This window comes from Hibiscus syriacus, unplaced genomic scaffold, assembly GCF_006381635.1.
Source record: "Hibiscus syriacus cultivar Baekdansim isolate YM2019G1 unplaced genomic scaffold, ASM638163v2 tig00110443_pilon, whole genome shotgun sequence".
In the NCBI taxonomy this organism is placed as follows: domain Eukaryota; kingdom Viridiplantae; phylum Streptophyta; class Magnoliopsida; order Malvales; family Malvaceae; genus Hibiscus; species Hibiscus syriacus.
Window position 1 is genome coordinate 262,008 of NW_024062739.1, and position 16,542 is coordinate 278,549.

At 35.4% G+C, this 16,542-nt stretch overlaps 1 protein-coding gene across 1 annotated transcript; it reads left to right on the plus strand.

The window, feature by feature from the left end:
- Positions 1–12,550: 12,550 nt before the first annotated feature.
- LOC120125765 lies at positions 12,551–13,581 on the plus strand. The gene is made up of 2 exons (XM_039144113.1): positions 12,551–13,129; positions 13,234–13,581. The coding sequence occupies exons 1-2, from the start codon at positions 12,602–12,604 to the stop codon at positions 13,552–13,554; spliced, it is 849 nt and encodes a 282-aa protein (XP_039000044.1). The 5' UTR covers positions 12,551–12,601; the 3' UTR covers positions 13,555–13,581.
- Positions 13,582–16,542: the final 2,961 nt, after the last annotated feature.

Sequence of the window (16,542 nt, forward strand, 5' to 3'; positions counted from 1 at the left end):
AGTTGAATATAATCGAACTGAAAGGTCTTTGATGATAGATAACCCTTCTTGCCTTGAGTTATGCTATAAATTATGTGTCTTGGAGCTGAGCGTAGTCGAACTCGAAGGTTTTTGTTGACAGATAACCCTTCTTTGAGTTGGATATCCTTTGTCATGAAGTTGAAATCCAATCTAGAGATGGATGTTGCTTGTGTACACGATTCCCCTTCGTCGTGAAGTTGAAACCGCAGGTGGCCCATTCGTCGTGGAGTTGAGGCTGATAATTGGATATTCTTCATCGTGAAGTTGAAATCCAAGTGGGTAGTATTGTTCCGAGTCCAATATCCTCCGTCGTGAAGTTAAAATTGGCTCTGGAACTGGGAAATTGTTTGTTGACAGCCAGTCGCCCCTTCGCTGTGAAGTTGAGCTTGTGTTGACTCTGAATGAAACTGAAAAGTTATTTGTTGACAATCAGTCGCCCCTTCGTTATGAATTTGAGCTTGTGTTGTCTTGAGTCCAATATCCCTCGCTATGAAGTTGAAATTGACTTTGAAACTGGGAAGCCCCTTCGTCGTGAAGTTAAGCCTCAAATGGCACGATATCCTCCGATGTGGAGTTGAAATCGCGGATGGCCCCTTCATTGTGAAGTTGAGCTTTGACTTGAATATCCTTCGTCGTGAAGTTGAAATCCAAGTATTGTATGTTGCGGGTGGACACGATTACCTTTGTCGTGAAGTTAAAACCGTGGATTTATTGTGAGGTTTGGCTTCGAGTTAGATATCCTCCGTCGTGAAGTTGAAATCTACTCTCGAGCAAATTATGTCGCATTGAGTTCAATATCCTTCACCGCGAAGTTGAAATTGACTCTAGGTAAAACCTGAAAAAGTTATGCATATATGTGATGCTATGGGTGCAATGCTCTTAGGTGTGCCTAAAATTCATATGCAACATATGTTATCTTGGGGCTCTGGAGAGAAATATCGATCTCCGGTTGCCTATCTGGAATCTTAATTCTTGAATCTTCAAGTTATGATCCCTGATCTTGAATTCTTCAAATGTTCAAATCTGATGTGTACATTCTATTTTCGATTTAAGAAATGCTTCTCGACCATCTCAAGTATGTGTCTGAGCTGAGTGTAACGGTTCAGATGATGCTTCAAGAGAAGTTATCTCGAAATATATAGAATTCGTTTCAAGGGAAACGATCTCAAAGATATCTGTTGTTTCACGAGAAACGGTCTCAGGGGAAACAAAATTTTGTTTTAAGGGAAATAAATTTGAAGATTTTGTGTTTCAAGAGAAATTGTCTCAAGGGAGACAAAATTTGTTTTAGGATAAATAAATTCAAAGATTTTGTTTCAAGGGAAACTGTCTCAAGAGAGACGAAATTTGTTTCAAGAGAAACTGTCTCAAGAGAGACAAAACTTAGTTCCAAAAGAAACTGTCTCAAGGGAGACGAAATTTGTTTCAAGAGAAACGTATTCAAATATTTTGTTTCAAGGGAAACTGTCTCAAGAGAGATAAAATTTGTTTCAAGGGAAGCTGTCTCAAGAGAGACGAAATTTATTTCAAGGGAAATGTTTTCAAAGTTTATGTTTCAAGAGAAACTGTCTCAAGGGAGGCAAAATTTTGTTTCAAGGGAAACTATCTTAATATAGACAAAATTCATTTCAAGGGAAATATTTTCAATGTTTATGTTTTAAGAGAAACTGTCTCAAGGGAGACAAAATTTTGTTTCAAGGGAAACTATCTCAATCGAGATAAAATTCATTTCAAGGGAAATGTTTTCAATGTTTTTGTTTCAAGAGAAACTGTCTCAAGGGAGACAAAATTTAGTTCCAAAAGAAAATGTCTCAAGGGAGACGAAATTAGTTTCAATGAAAACATATTCAAATATTTTATTTCAAGGGAAACTTGGAAACTGTCTCAAGAGAGACAATGGTGAGCACGATTCCCTTCGTTGTGAAGCTGAAATCGTGGATGACCCCTTCGTTGTGAAGTTGAGCCTTGGAATTGGATATCCTTCATCGTGAAGTTGAAATCCAAGTAAGTTGTATCGTTCCGAGTCCAATATCCTCAGTCGTGAAGTTAAAATTGGCTCTGGAACTAAGAAATTGTTTGTTGACAGCCAGTCGCCCCTTCGTTGTGAAGTTGAGCTTGTGCTATATCGAGTCCAATATCCTTCGCTGTGAAGTTAAAATTGACTCCGAAATTGGGAAATTGTTTGTTGACAACCAGCCGTCCCTTCGTTGTGAAGTTGAACTCGTGTTGTCTCGAGTCCAATATCTTTCGTTGTGAAGTTGAAATTGGCTCTGAAATTGGGAAATTTTTTGTTGACAACCAGCCGTGCCTTCGTTGTGGAATTGAACTTGTGTTGTCTCAAGTGGCACGATATCCTCCGTCGTGGAGTTGAAATTGCAGGTGGCCCTTTCGTCGTGAAGTTGAGCCTTGACTTAGATATCCTTCGTTGTGAAGTTGAAATCCAAGTATTGTATGTTGCAGGTGGAAACGATTCCCTTCGCCGTGAAGTTGAAACCGTGGATGACCCCTTTATTGTGAGTTTGGCTTCGAGCTAGATATCTTTCGTCGTGAAGTTGAAATCTACTCTCGAGCGAATTGTGTCGCTTTGAGTTCAATATCCTTCGCCGTGAAGTTGAAATTGACTCTGACTGAAACCGAAAAGTTGTTTTGTTGTCAGATAGTCGCCCCTTCGCTGTGAAGTAGAGCAACCACCATGTGCTTTTGAATCGACCATCCTTCATCTTGAAGTTGAAACTTGACTCTAAAAGCTGTAAAGACTTATGTATACAAAAAATGATAAATGCGATGCTCTTAAGTATGTCTAAGATGCATGTAACATGAATTAGTTATGTTTTATCCCATAGATGGAGTCTCGTGCTTTGTGTACTTGTTCCTGCATATGGAGGAAATGCCTTCAAAAGGTCTGATAATTTGCATCAGAATGTTGAATTCCCAAAGATGCCCCAATATTCGATGTTGAATCTCAAAAAATGCCTCAATATTTGATGTTAAATCTAAAAAATGCCCCGGCATTTGATGTTAATTCTTCAAAGATGTCCTCATTGTTCCTGATTTCTTGCTTCACCATGAGTTTTGTGTTTTAGAGCCACATGTCATTTACCAAGATCCACTCTAGATAGATTGTCTTGTTTTGAAAAAAATGTTTTTCTTTCTTTTTTATTTTCAAAATTCTGAAAATATCAAAAAAGAGTTTCGAAAAATGTTTAACCAAAAGTTTTTAAAATATTGCCCCTTTCACGGTTTTACAATTGAAACAAATCATAAAACTAGAGTTCATCGGATATCAAAGAATTAATTATATTGTTAATCATTCAATAAATTATAGCCGTTTGACATGTGCCAAGATCAAATCTATTTTTGGGAAATGGTTAAGTAAGGAAAGGATAAAAATGTCTCAGGTTATTGTGTTTGGTCAAAGGTTTGGCATTTTTGTTTATTTGATGCTCAAAGGTTTGATGGGTATCTTGCATGCTCCTCTTATTGGAAGTGTTCTCTGATTCCTAACTTTCATGGTCAAGCTAGGATTGTGCGATGCCTTATCTAGGGATTCGTGCGATCGCCTCAGCTGCCCAATTTTTGTATTCGAGCTGCCTTTTCAGGTTTTCAACTCGAATCCTCCTTTGATTTCAAGACGTCATTCAGAATTTACGTCTTGAACCCTCCTTTGTTATTTTTCTCTATCATGCATTAATTATACTATTTTCTGCAAATAAAGATTAATCCTGATGGGCGGGATGAAATCTGAAGATAGTCTCTTCTATTCAGAAATCCATGTATGATTAGAAGGGACTTTTAAGGCACGTAACGTAGGTCATGGTTCATGGTTGTGAAAGAAATGAATAAAAGGCCCAAACAAGTATTTAAGGGTGATTGAACCAAGGATCAATTCATTCTGATGTCTTCAATCATATCTTGCTCAATTTGAATCTGCACGTATGTGTGTCTCTCTTGATGCTCTATGATCTTCGAGTGAAGTGATTCAGTGATTCATAAATGATTGTGCTCGATCAATCTCATTTGATGCTCTATGATCTTCGAGTGAAGTGATTCAGTGATTCGGAAATTATTATGCTTGATCAATCTCATAGTTTGAATATCGATGCGTCGTTTAAATCAAGAGAATCTTTGCATATGCATCTTGTCTTCTTCTTTTTTTCTTCAATTTTCCTTTGTTTTTTTCTCTCTTTTTTTCTCTTTGTTTTTTCTCTTTTTTTCTCTTTTTGTTCTGATTTAATCTTCGCACTTGGCATTTGGTTCACCTTTCGGTATCTCATCTGAATCAATGTCTTCATTCATACGAGAAGATTTTCTCCACCTTCCCCCCAGTGTAGAGGGTGATCTTTGGTTAGGGTTGAATCAGAAGAAAAAAATACTATAGGCTCAAGAGGGTCACAAGGGATATATATTTTCTCCAGTTGTGAAGGGATGAAGAAAGAAAGCCGTTTATCATTTCATATATAGAAGTCCTCACAGAAAAGATATCCCCAGGGGGATAGATTTTTTAGGATTATTTTTATTCATATGAAAACAGTGCAATTAATGCATGGTATAATTATTCCGAGTAAATTCTTCTTTCTGCTTCTTGCCCTTAACATGTCTCAATGTTCATGCTTTCTGCGAGATGCTCCAAGTTGTGTCTTAGAAGAAGGCTCATGTTCAAATGAACAACTCAATGCCTTGGGTTTTAATGGCATAAAAATGTCAACTTTGAGTCTAAAAAGACAATGGTGTGACTTTATTTGACTCAAAGAAAGGTATGGATGTATAAAAAAGATAAAGGCAATGTTCAAAAATTTCAAAGGGAGGTAATATCAAAATCTGGTCTTTTGGTAATGACCGTGAGTTATTTTGGGTAAAGAATCAAAGTATTTTATTTTGGGGTTTGAGACAGGATAAAAAAGGTCTAACCTTGTCATGTGTCAAAAATCCATAATTCTTGAAGAATTAAAAGAATCCTTAATTCTTTTAATATTCGAATAACTAAAGATTAAAATTTGTTCAATTTCTCCACCTTAGAAAGTAGCATAAATTTAATCGTTTAAAAGATTAAGCAAAAGATCAAAGACTTGTTCAAACAAAACAATCCTCTAGGTGCAAATAGTATATGCAATTACACCTTCTTCGACTGTCGTGCCCCTAAACCCATCAGGTTTTGGATCTCACGCTTCAGCGCCTTATAGTTCTCAAAGAAATGTTTGGAGCATCCTATGTGGTAACTGCAAACAGCATCAACATCGTAGCCCTTAGGATATGTGGACTATTTTCTCATATCATCTTGGCAGGCTTATTCGTACAACCAGCTGATCGAGCTCATTCGTTATGATTTCAATTTTTTCTTTTGATGTTACAATCTTGCTTCCATGTGGTGTCATGTGGTTAAAACCACTTCATCGAATTCTCCATTAAGAAATTTCATGTTTATGAAAATGCTTAAAAATGAAATGTAGATGCAAAATGAAAAATGCAAAAATGCATGAAATGTTTGAGGCATTGATCCAAAAACATGTATGTTATTGTAAATAACCTTTATTGGGACAAAAGTATTTTATCTTTTAAGAGACAATAAACATATTTAAAGGTACATCCGGACTAAATCCTCTAGACCCGAAATAGGTTGACTAGTTATTTGCCTTCGTCTTTCATCGGTTGAATAACCTGTTGAACCACTCCGGCCTCTCTGGATGAACCGTGAAAATGTTGAGTTGGTTTTTGTACTGGTTCCCAAAAAGTGTCAAATGACTGCATCTCTAGCTTTCATCCTTTGCTGAATTAGAAATTCCATTGAAATCCTCCATCAAAGGGATTATCTGAAGTTCATTTGCTAGTTTCTTGAATTTGTCGACAGTGACTTGCCATCTTGTTCTTGTTGTCTTTGAATGGACTCTCGAGGTCAGTAACATTTTTCTCGTCTTGCCCCTGCCACCTTTGTCAACCCATTTTTGAAAAGTTAACTTTTGATGTACTTGATTGTGAGCACCATGTCTTCTTGATCGAATGTGACACATAGTTGTCTTGCAAATTGTCCTCATTTTCTTTCTGAGTCTTTTCTGACCACAGCCGGACCCTGCATTTTTTATCTCTTGTATTACAACCCCTTTGTCCATTAATGCAAATTATTTATGGTTAACGAACACGTTTTTTTGGTGGATCAACACCTCTTTTGAATGATGCAGATGATGAAAATAAAATAAAAGAGAGAAAAATTGAAAAGAGTTAGTAAGGTAAAGATAATAATAAAAAGGTCCTACCCCACATGATATCTACCCCACATGCTTTAATTCCTACCCGGACATGATCTCTATCCCGCATGCTAATCCCACACAAATCCTAACCGCATATTTGTCTAGTTTGCATGCTTTGAACAGAAAGTAAAGCATGAAACAAAGTAGCCTAGGGTTTGGAATAAGGTTTTGGGGTGGGCTCTAATTCTCCATAGCCTCCCGGTTTAGGTTCTTAAAAATGGGACCCGAGTTCTCCTTGCCGGTGCCCCCTTGGGCTTACCAGACCCTTAGTCCTAAGCCCATTACAAGCTTATGTGGACTAAGTTAAACTCGAGAGGAAACATTCCCTTATGCCCGAACGGTGAATAAATTCACACGAAGGCGTCGCTTTTACCCCCACTTAAAAGGGTTCGGAGCTCGGGTATAGAGCTAGAAATGGAAACTTTTTCAAAAATCTGAAATCATTGAAAAAATGTTAGTACAATTATTTACTTTAAAAAAAATAATCAAAGATAAATAATTGGAATCGAATAAATAAATTAAAATTTAAACTTGTAATTTTCTCTAAAAAAAAGATAACCGAAAATTAATTTCGGCCTGACTCACTTACCTGTCCCCAGTGGAGTCGCCAAGCTGTCGTAACCGTCTTTCGGTTGGGCCCCAGAATTGGGCTTCGACTTGAAAAATGTGGATTGGAGTTGCCACCGACCATTTTAAAACGAATTTAGGTGGGTCGGACACCATCTTACCTGATCTGCGTTTTTACCATAAATGTGTCGGTTACGGTCAAGGAAGGATTAGCACCCTTGAATTGCCCTTTCGGTACCAATTAATTTACCGGTTGTCTTAGTTACAAAAATTCGAAATTTAAATTAAAATTTAACAGACCCGATTCAAATTACTTACAATTGATTGATTTGAATACCCTTAAAAGATAAAAACGTTTGACTCGTAGCGGAGTATAAAATCGAATTAGGATAGCAAGTGTGCAAACGTGAGAATAATAAATAAAACAAGAAAAAATGGAAAATAACAAAACACGTAAAAAATAAACTAATAAACAAAATAAACAAAATGAATAAAATGTTAAAAAACAAAGACACGTATAAAGGAAAAATATTAATGGAGTAAAAAAATAAAACATGTAAAAGGAATTAAAAAGGAATAAAAATAATGTGTACATATAAAGTAGTATTTACAAAAACTATATAATACTAAGTAAAAAAATAAAAAATAAAGATATACATGATATTAAGAAGAAGAAAAATAAAGTAAAAATAATAATATATATATATATAAATAAATAAAAACAAAAATAGAATATTAAGAAAAAAATATAAAATATAATATTAAGAAAAAAATGTATATACATAGTAAATGGAGAAAAATTAATACATCTATACATATATATATATATAATGATATAAGATATATATAATAAAAATAGTATAATATAAATAAAAAAAAGGAATATAGTAAATAAATAAAAATATATAATTAAAAATATATATATAGGGGACGAAATTAATATAAAAGTAAAATTAAAGGGTAAATTTCAAGGTAAATTAAAGATTATGATTGACTTAGGGGGGATATTAAATACTTTAAAAAAATGAACATGCCTCGGGAGTAGATCTAGGTTCGAAACTTCGAAACCCCACCCCTTTTTGGTCATCGGCGCAACCCACGCTTTGGGTTATTTAAACCAAATCTCAAGAAAAATAACATTCACATACGAGAAATGAACGAATCAATGTAAAAAAAAAGATGCTACCTTTTATTTCCTTTTCGAATCATTTACAATAGCTTTGCCTTTGTATTTTTCATTCTTTCCTTTGTATCTTGTTTGTAAATCCTCTTATAAATTGGGAGGATTACATGTATTTATAGTGAAAAAAACTAACTATTTTTAGAATCCTATTAACAATAGAATCCTAATACAAGTAGACTCCTTGCTCGGTTGTTGCACGTTTGTTGGCGTGATTGTTGCTTTAAAAGATATGGTGGTAGAAGAGTCCTCTTAGGAGATGAACTCTTGCTAGTTCTATCTTTTAAAAAAATGAGTGTCTACACATATGTTGGAGAAGCTTTTGTTGGGGTAATTATAACACCTTCTAAAGTGCATGAGTTGATTGATTTCATAACTTTACCCATCAATTCCAAACTTGTCATAAAAAAATCAGATATAGGTATTTGAGATATTTTGAGGGTTGGATTTATCCAATTTTTTCTTAGAGATATGGGCTAATCTCGGATTACATCTCCTTTAGCGTTCTTGCTGTGCTCTTTACTCTTTTTTCTTCCACAATGCAACTTTCATTTGGTTCATCTTTGTTAATCTCCCATGGACAATGTATTTCTAGCTTTCAAGTTTTATTATTGGTTTCTCTGCCCTACATCTTTGAATTTCACGCTCAAGGGGATCTTGAAGTTATACTTTAAAATTACAACATCCTTCAATAGAAGACCTTGGGGGTTTCAGCTTGGTTTACCAAACAAACCTTCTCATGAGACCATTTTTTGTATAGAGGAAGCTACGACTAGACATAATGTGGTGCAATCAATTCGGCTTCAAGCATTTCATATTGTAAGCTTTCGCAAGAAAATTGAAATTAAGGAAATTGGAAATCTTGAGATGATTTCTTTTCATATACCCCTTATTTGATTCAACCCCATATTTGATGTCACTGAAGACGAACCACTGACCCCAATCTCTGATTCTCAAGACTCTGATCATGGAAAGCGCACCTCATCCCATCAACCCTCTGTTTATGTCAAACACCTCGTAGCTATCAAGGGAAAAGCACCGATTGAAACTCACGCCCGCAAAGCTCACGGGTCAGTCTCAATCCGTAAACCTCTCATAGTCCTCATGAATGCACCCATTTTGAAATCCACCCAGTCTTTGTCAAGACGTATCCTCATCGATGATAACACGTTGCATAAAAAACTTGTCAACCGTGTTGCCACCATTCTTAATGCAGCTAAACTCACAGCCACCATCCTTCTTGAGAATTCATATCCTAATGCTCTGTCTGAAATGCAGACAGATAAGCCATAACCCCCCTGTGAACCGCCTAATGTTGTTTTATGTACCCAAAGTCAAGTTCATTTTTATTCCCTAAATAAACATGAACCACAACCATCCATGGATGTAGAAACTGAATCTTTTGATACTGCTTCCAATGATACCCCGAAGCAGAACTATGCATCACCGATGATTGAATAATTGTTGGTATCACTATTTTCCTACCTCATCCTTTTTATGATGATCAAAACTTTTTTTGGAATGTCCAAGGTAGTAGTGATAAGAAGTTTATTATTGTTGCTAAATATTTTCTTAGAGATAATAAACTTGATGTTGGTTTTGTGCAACCTCGAGTTAGCAGATTTCAAGCTGATAAGGTTATTGCGTCTTTGGGTGTCCCGAGCACTCATATAATTGAAGCTCAAGGCTTTGCTGGTATGATGAAAATCAGGTTGATATACTTTTTCACCATTTTTTGTTTCTCCACTTTTGAGTCACTCGTTCCAATCGAGGTTTATCTTCCTTTGCCACTCTAGTGTATGCGAGCCCTAATGCCACTAAGCGGAAGATTGTTTGGAGTCATATTCATTCTCTTACCTCCTCCATAAATTTCATTTGGATTTTATTTGGTGACTTCAACTCTACCTCTGTTAATGACCATAAAGGTTGTTCCTCTTCTACCTGTCCGAGCAAAGACTTTTAACAATTCATTTTTGACACCGAGTTAAGAGACATGGGGTACCAAGGACTTGACTTCACTTGAATCCGAGGCACTGCCTACGCTCTTCTTGAACACTTTCTTTGCAACTCCTACTGGGATGAACTTTATTTGGAATCTAGTGTCCCCCATCTTCTTCGTGTGTACTCTGATCACAGGCCCCTTATCCATTGTATTGGGCATCTTGAGAAGGCTAATTTTTTTAGACAACTTCGCTATTTCTTGGGTTGGCTTTATCATCAAGATTTTAATAGAATGGTCCAAGATAACTAAAATTTTTCTCCTAATACCACATTCTTTCACCAAAAGGCTACACATAGTAAGTGTCACAATATTGTCACGACTCTTAAACTTATTAACAGTGAATGATGCCCTTTTGTGCCCTTTTGTAATCTCTTGCTTAAACCTGGAATCTTCTCTGTGATAACCTCCTTTGGTTACCAGGTAATGGTTCTCATACTCAACTATTGGATCATTATTGGGTTCTCACTCTTGGCCCTCTTCGCTTCTTAACTATCCTTCCCCACAATGATTGCGATAATATCAATTTTGAAGACTTCACCCTTGCCAACGGAGATTGGAATTTCTATCGGTTATCATCTCTTTTCCCGCCTAGTGTTATTCCCCACATCGCCAAAATTAATAAATCGAGTCCTTTGCATGGTAACGACTTGTGTGTTTGGAAATGGGCTCTAAAAATTGTTTTATTATTTCCTCTGATTACTGCAAATTGGTTGAAGGGCGATGGGACATATCCAGCAAATTTGGGTCTTTGAAAATCGAATAAAAAATTCAATTATTCCTTTGGCTCGCCTCCCACCAACGTCTCATGACCAACCAAGAGTGTAATCGATGTGGCCTCACTCGTGACCTATCTTGGCCTATTTGTGGACATGTTAATGAATCCATTCTCCATGTGCTTCGCGATTGAACAACTTCCCTTCAGCTTTGGTTATTTACTATTACACCTGTTTTATCTTCATGGTTTTTTCTCTGTTAATCCGCAGGATTGGCTCTCAAAAAAACCTCATGAGAAATTTCTCTTCTCAGCTGCCTAGCACATCTTGGTCACTGCTTTTTTCAACCTTAACTTGGCATATTTGAAAGAGACGCGACTCCTTTGTCTTCACAGATGCTTTCCCTTCGATCAATGAATTCTATAGTCGAAGTGTTGCTTGGACCACTCACTTCTTTGGTTGTGCACTGTTTACTATCCCCTCTTTGCCTCATCGTAAAGATTCTGTCACGTGGAAGCATCCCTCCAAAAGATGGTATTGCCTCAACACCAACGCAGCAGTTGATTCTCGCATGAACGAAGGGTCCAATGATGGAGTGATTCGTTCTGCGGATGGTACATTGCTGATGGGCTTTAATAAATTTGTTGGCATATCTTTGCCTCTTCAAGCAGAGCTTTGAGGAATCTTCACCGGTCTTGACCTAATGTAGACACTCAGTTTCGAGCTCATTCAACTCCAAACTGATAGCTCCCAGACATCTCAACTTCTCAACCCGCTAAACATAATGCCATCCCCGTGATTCGAACCATTTCCATGCTCTGTAATCGAAGCTGGTATGGAGAGATAATCTGGATTCCTTTTGAAGAGAACATAGTGGCACACGAGATAGCCAAGATCGCCACCGTTCCAAACTTCCAAGTGACCACCTTTCATGATGTCCCTGCTTCGACATTTTGGGTCCACTTTATATCAGACTGGTTTCTAATTAGTTAAGGCCTATTACCTCTTCTCAATTCAAAATAAATAAAATGAAATAAAAACAAAGAACAAAATTAACACTAAAATTTCAATTATAATAATATACGTTTTAAATATTTAAATTAACCGATAATATTATAAAAATAAAAAATTAAATTACGAGTAATTATAATATAGGATTAGCCTTGTTGTTGAGTCTGAATAGGAGAGGAACTTGCTTAGGGCCCAAAATTTATATACATAATAATAAGAAGGTAAATTTTATTTGGTCACACACTTGTTTGTTTTATTTTTTTTGGTCATCCATTTTTTTTCTAAATTATTCATATGTTATATTTTATTTCTGTTTTGACTACCCACCGTTAATTAATGGAGACGCTTACGTAGAATTTTTTAATTTTAGTATACTTATCATTTTATTAAAAGAGGGTCATGCTTTATTTTGTGTGAATAGTTATGTGTTTAATAAAGTTTCTTGTTATTTCCTATTTAAAATTTAATGTATTTAATAGATAGTTTGTTAAACGTATCAAAAAAATATAATTTACAAGCAAATTAATTTATTTTTCTTACTCTTATAATTCAAAATTTTTCATTACTTGTTATTTGATATCTAGTTTTCATGTTCGTTCTAAGACCATCAGAATCTCAGGTCGATCAACTGAAACGCATGTGAACTGACGAATATTTTTGTGAAATCTTCAATTGATATCCATATCACAGTAATTGAAAAGCCCAATTTATACCCATTTTGTGGGCCTTAACTGATATCTGCAAATGTTAATTTTTCGGCCAGAGATATCTGCATGTGTTTACAACCACAAAATTTTTTATTTAGCAAGCTCTTCTGCAAACCTATGATTCCCTGAAACCAGTTTCAAGCCTTCAAAAATAACATATGCTACCTATTCACTCAAAACCCAAGCCATGGAACCCACCCATTGCACCACCAAATCCAAAATCTTTTAAAAAGATTATTCCCCTAAGAGTTTCAAACACTTTGAATGAAAACAGGGAAGCAAATCAATCAGAGGCAGGCAGAATCAAACGCTTGGTGTTAACTAAAGAAGGCAGAACCAAGTTCAACACGTTCCCCGACAGGGAATTCTATGCTCTTCCAAGGTTTGTCACTCATGTTGACGATGGATTCATCGCCACGTTAACGGATTTGTATCGGGAGAGGTTAAGGCCTGACATAGAGATTCTTGACCTCATGAGTTCATGGATTAGTCATCTACCAAATGAAGTTGTTTACAAAAGAGTGGTAGGGCATGGACTTAACGCTCAGGAGCTTTCCAGGAATTCTAGGATGGATTACTTCTTTGTCAAGGATCTAAACCAGGATCAGAAACTCGAGATCGAAGACGCACGTTTCGATGCTGTGGTATGCACTGTCAGTGTGCAGTATCTTCAGCAACCTGAAAAGGTAACCTTTATAATTTTCTGTTCATCAGATTATAAAGCTATGTAGGAATCAATGAGAGGGTCTGAAACCGAACAAGATTATGAATCCATGATTGCTTGCTATAGGTGTTTGCAGAAGTTTTTCGGCTTCTTAGGCCGGGAGGTGTTTTCATAGTGAGCTTCAGCAATAGACTTTTCTATGAGAAAGCAATCAGTGCCTGGAGAGATGGAACTGCATATAGTAGAGTACAACTTGTTGTGCAGTATTTCCAGAGCATCGAAGGGTTTACGGCACCGGAAGTGATCCGTAAACTACCATCTGCTGGTAATTCTCGTGTCGACAAATCACCATTTAGTTGGTTCATGAAGTGGCTCAGGTTATTTTCGAATTCAGACCCTTTTTATGCTGTCATAGCTTACAAGAACTTCAAACCTGTATATGAATAAAAGAGAACTTAAGTAGATGCTGTTATAAATTTAGAATCAGACCATGTTTGTGTAATTTTCTTTGGTTGAAATCTTCTATTCAAGACTTCAGACCCTGAATTGACTTAAATTCTGTTTCATTTTGACATTAAAATAAAGGGTGTTTTGCATAATAATTTAAAAGACTGAAAATGGACCAAACATTGCATGCCTTGAAACTATTGTGCTGTCAAACAAGCATATATCCTGCTTGTTTAAACACCTAATAAACCAAAATATAAAAAACATTTGATCTTACTGCTTGGCTAATGAATTTACAAATATTTTTCATTCTATACTGCATAGATCCAACAAAGATTAAACATGGGGGATATAATTCGTGTTTTAATGGAAAAAACAAAAAGAAGTTCAAAGAAAAATGTCTCTACTGAAGTTTAATGTCTGAGTTTGTCAACAATTTGAAGACAAAAAGAACCTATTTACATAGATCATTAGCATGTCTGCAGAGAATTTTCTGATAATATTAACTGATCGACAATGACTATGAATGTCAGTAGAGCAACTGTTAGTAAGCGAGAGTTGTGTAGTATTCTTAATAGATTAGGTTCTAGTAATACTTTTTCCTGCAGGTACAGGTTTGAAATTCTAAATTAATTCATGAAATCATGTTACTTGCAGTTATTTCTTAACCTCTTTTTCCATATTAACAAAAATTTCTTCGCCACTAGAACCTAATGAGTGACCTTAGTGGTAAAAGGGAATGTTGTTCTCCCTAAAGATCTCGTGTTCGAGCAACTGTATCTGCAGAATGTGTAATTTACACTCTCAGTACGCGTCATGGGCCTGTATGTTGAAGGTAGGGCCTGTATGTTGAAGGTAGAAGTGTTAAACCGATTGACGTGAGGAGTGACTGTATTATATCATATGCACATGTGAAAGATAAAATAATGTTGGGTTTTTGGTAAGGTTTCGATTTAATCGGAATAATACCAAGCAACAGAAGATTAATTTTTTTCATCTCAAAAACCCGTATAGGATCACTTACGTATCATAAAAATTGAAAGAAAGAGTAATAAAAAATTACCTAAGTTGATTCGTTAATATTAAGATGTTGCGTTAGATTTGTTCCATATATTCAAAAAGTGTTGTTTTTTTAAAGACGACCATCCACTACAAGTATTCACACTTAAACGAATGAATAATGGTTGATTGGAATGCTAATTTTGATTTGTTTTCTCAAAACAATTTTAGTACTTATTCTCTCAAATGACAAAATACTTTCTAAGAACTATTTGTAATATTCTGAACTCGATCCATAAATAAGGTGAATCTAAGATGTCACATTAAACCTTTAGAGAGACCCTCCTATTCATCCTTAAATTTTTTTGATAATCATGCATCATTTTAAAACAACCATTTAATAAATATAGTAAATTATTTACGAAAAAAAGAAACTATATAATACGACTTGTTATAAACCAAAATAAAAAAAAGAATAATAATGTTAAGAGTTATAAATTTAATACAAGTAAGATCCATGAATACATATGATCACTAAATAAATAAGAACTATACTTTGATCGATGATACTAAAGATTCCTTGCTGATGGTGCTCATCGGACACAAATAGGAAATCAATTAACTTGCAAACCAAAATAATCTGAATGTTGAGATTTACAAACTTAGTGGTACATAACCACTATTAATATTGTAAAACATGTGTATTTAATACCTTTTTACTTGGGTTATTACTTGGTTTCAAGTTCATTTAGTTCCATATAGTTGCATTTAGCATGCATTATTGGAGTTTCCTTGTAAGTTTTAAATTTTTATTAAATGATGTTGTGATGTGGGAAAGGTGGTTGCTTTGTGATGGTTTGTACTGGTTTTACAAGGAAGGGTGTGAAGTGGTGAATCATCGTGGCATTTGTTTGGACAAGGAGCAAAGAATTTGTTGGCAACATTTCTGGGAGTAAAAGACAAAAGAGTTGTTTTGGCATCTACACAAGGTCCCCTTTCCAGCTGTTATTCTCCACAAGTGAATTACAATATTTCCCTAGGGTACCACAGAAAGTGAGGGCAACAAATCCCAGAAGCCCTCACTATATAAAGAAAAGGGAAGATACATTAAAAAGAGGCTGTAATTTAGGAGAAAAGCTAGAACCTTGGACGAAAAGAAAGGCGACCTTTTTTCTTCTCTCCTTCATCCTAAGACAACCTAAATTGTAGAGTACTTGAAGAGATATAACATCAACTCTTGGAAGAAGCTTGCAAACCTCAGCCCAGCTCGTGGTAGCACAAGAGTTCTTCTATCTTTATTTTTCTCTTGTCTTGTTTACCATTTCTTTTGGGATGTTATTTGAATATTTAACAATATTTGTTATTTGCCAAGCCATGAACTGATTTAGCTTGGCTTGAGTTTATTATGGATGATGATGATTTTCTTTGAATGAATGTCTAAGCATTGTTTTGTTCCCTATTTTACTTACTTAGGTTAGTAACAACCCTTAGAAGTAGGTCATGACCTAGTTAGATGCTTAATATTCGAAAGAGTTAATTTAGATCTACGTAAATAATGAGGTTGAGCTGTAAAGCTTAACCCTAACTCACCTTATGAATAAGGAAGGATTTCAATGAATAAAAAGAGTAAGGTTTAAAGGATAGTAACTTGCTAGGGTTTTAAGTAGTAATGTATCGCTTGAACATTTTATTATCAGTCTCTTGCTAGGAATAGTGCAAGGGCATATTTATAAACTTTATCGAGAAATGTAGTAATTGTGTGTGCTAGGCATATCTTTAGAACAAATCATAAGATTCCATAGTAAACCCAACCTTTTATTCTTATTAAGTACTCCACACATGTGTGGTTTTGTTGGTTTATCTCTTGAATCCCATTTCTCATTTCTTTTTTTACAACTTTTGTTACACCATATTCATATTACTTCAATCGCAACACTTCTGTTTATTTTGTGAGTGCATTTACTTATCTTAATTTCCCTCCAATCCTTG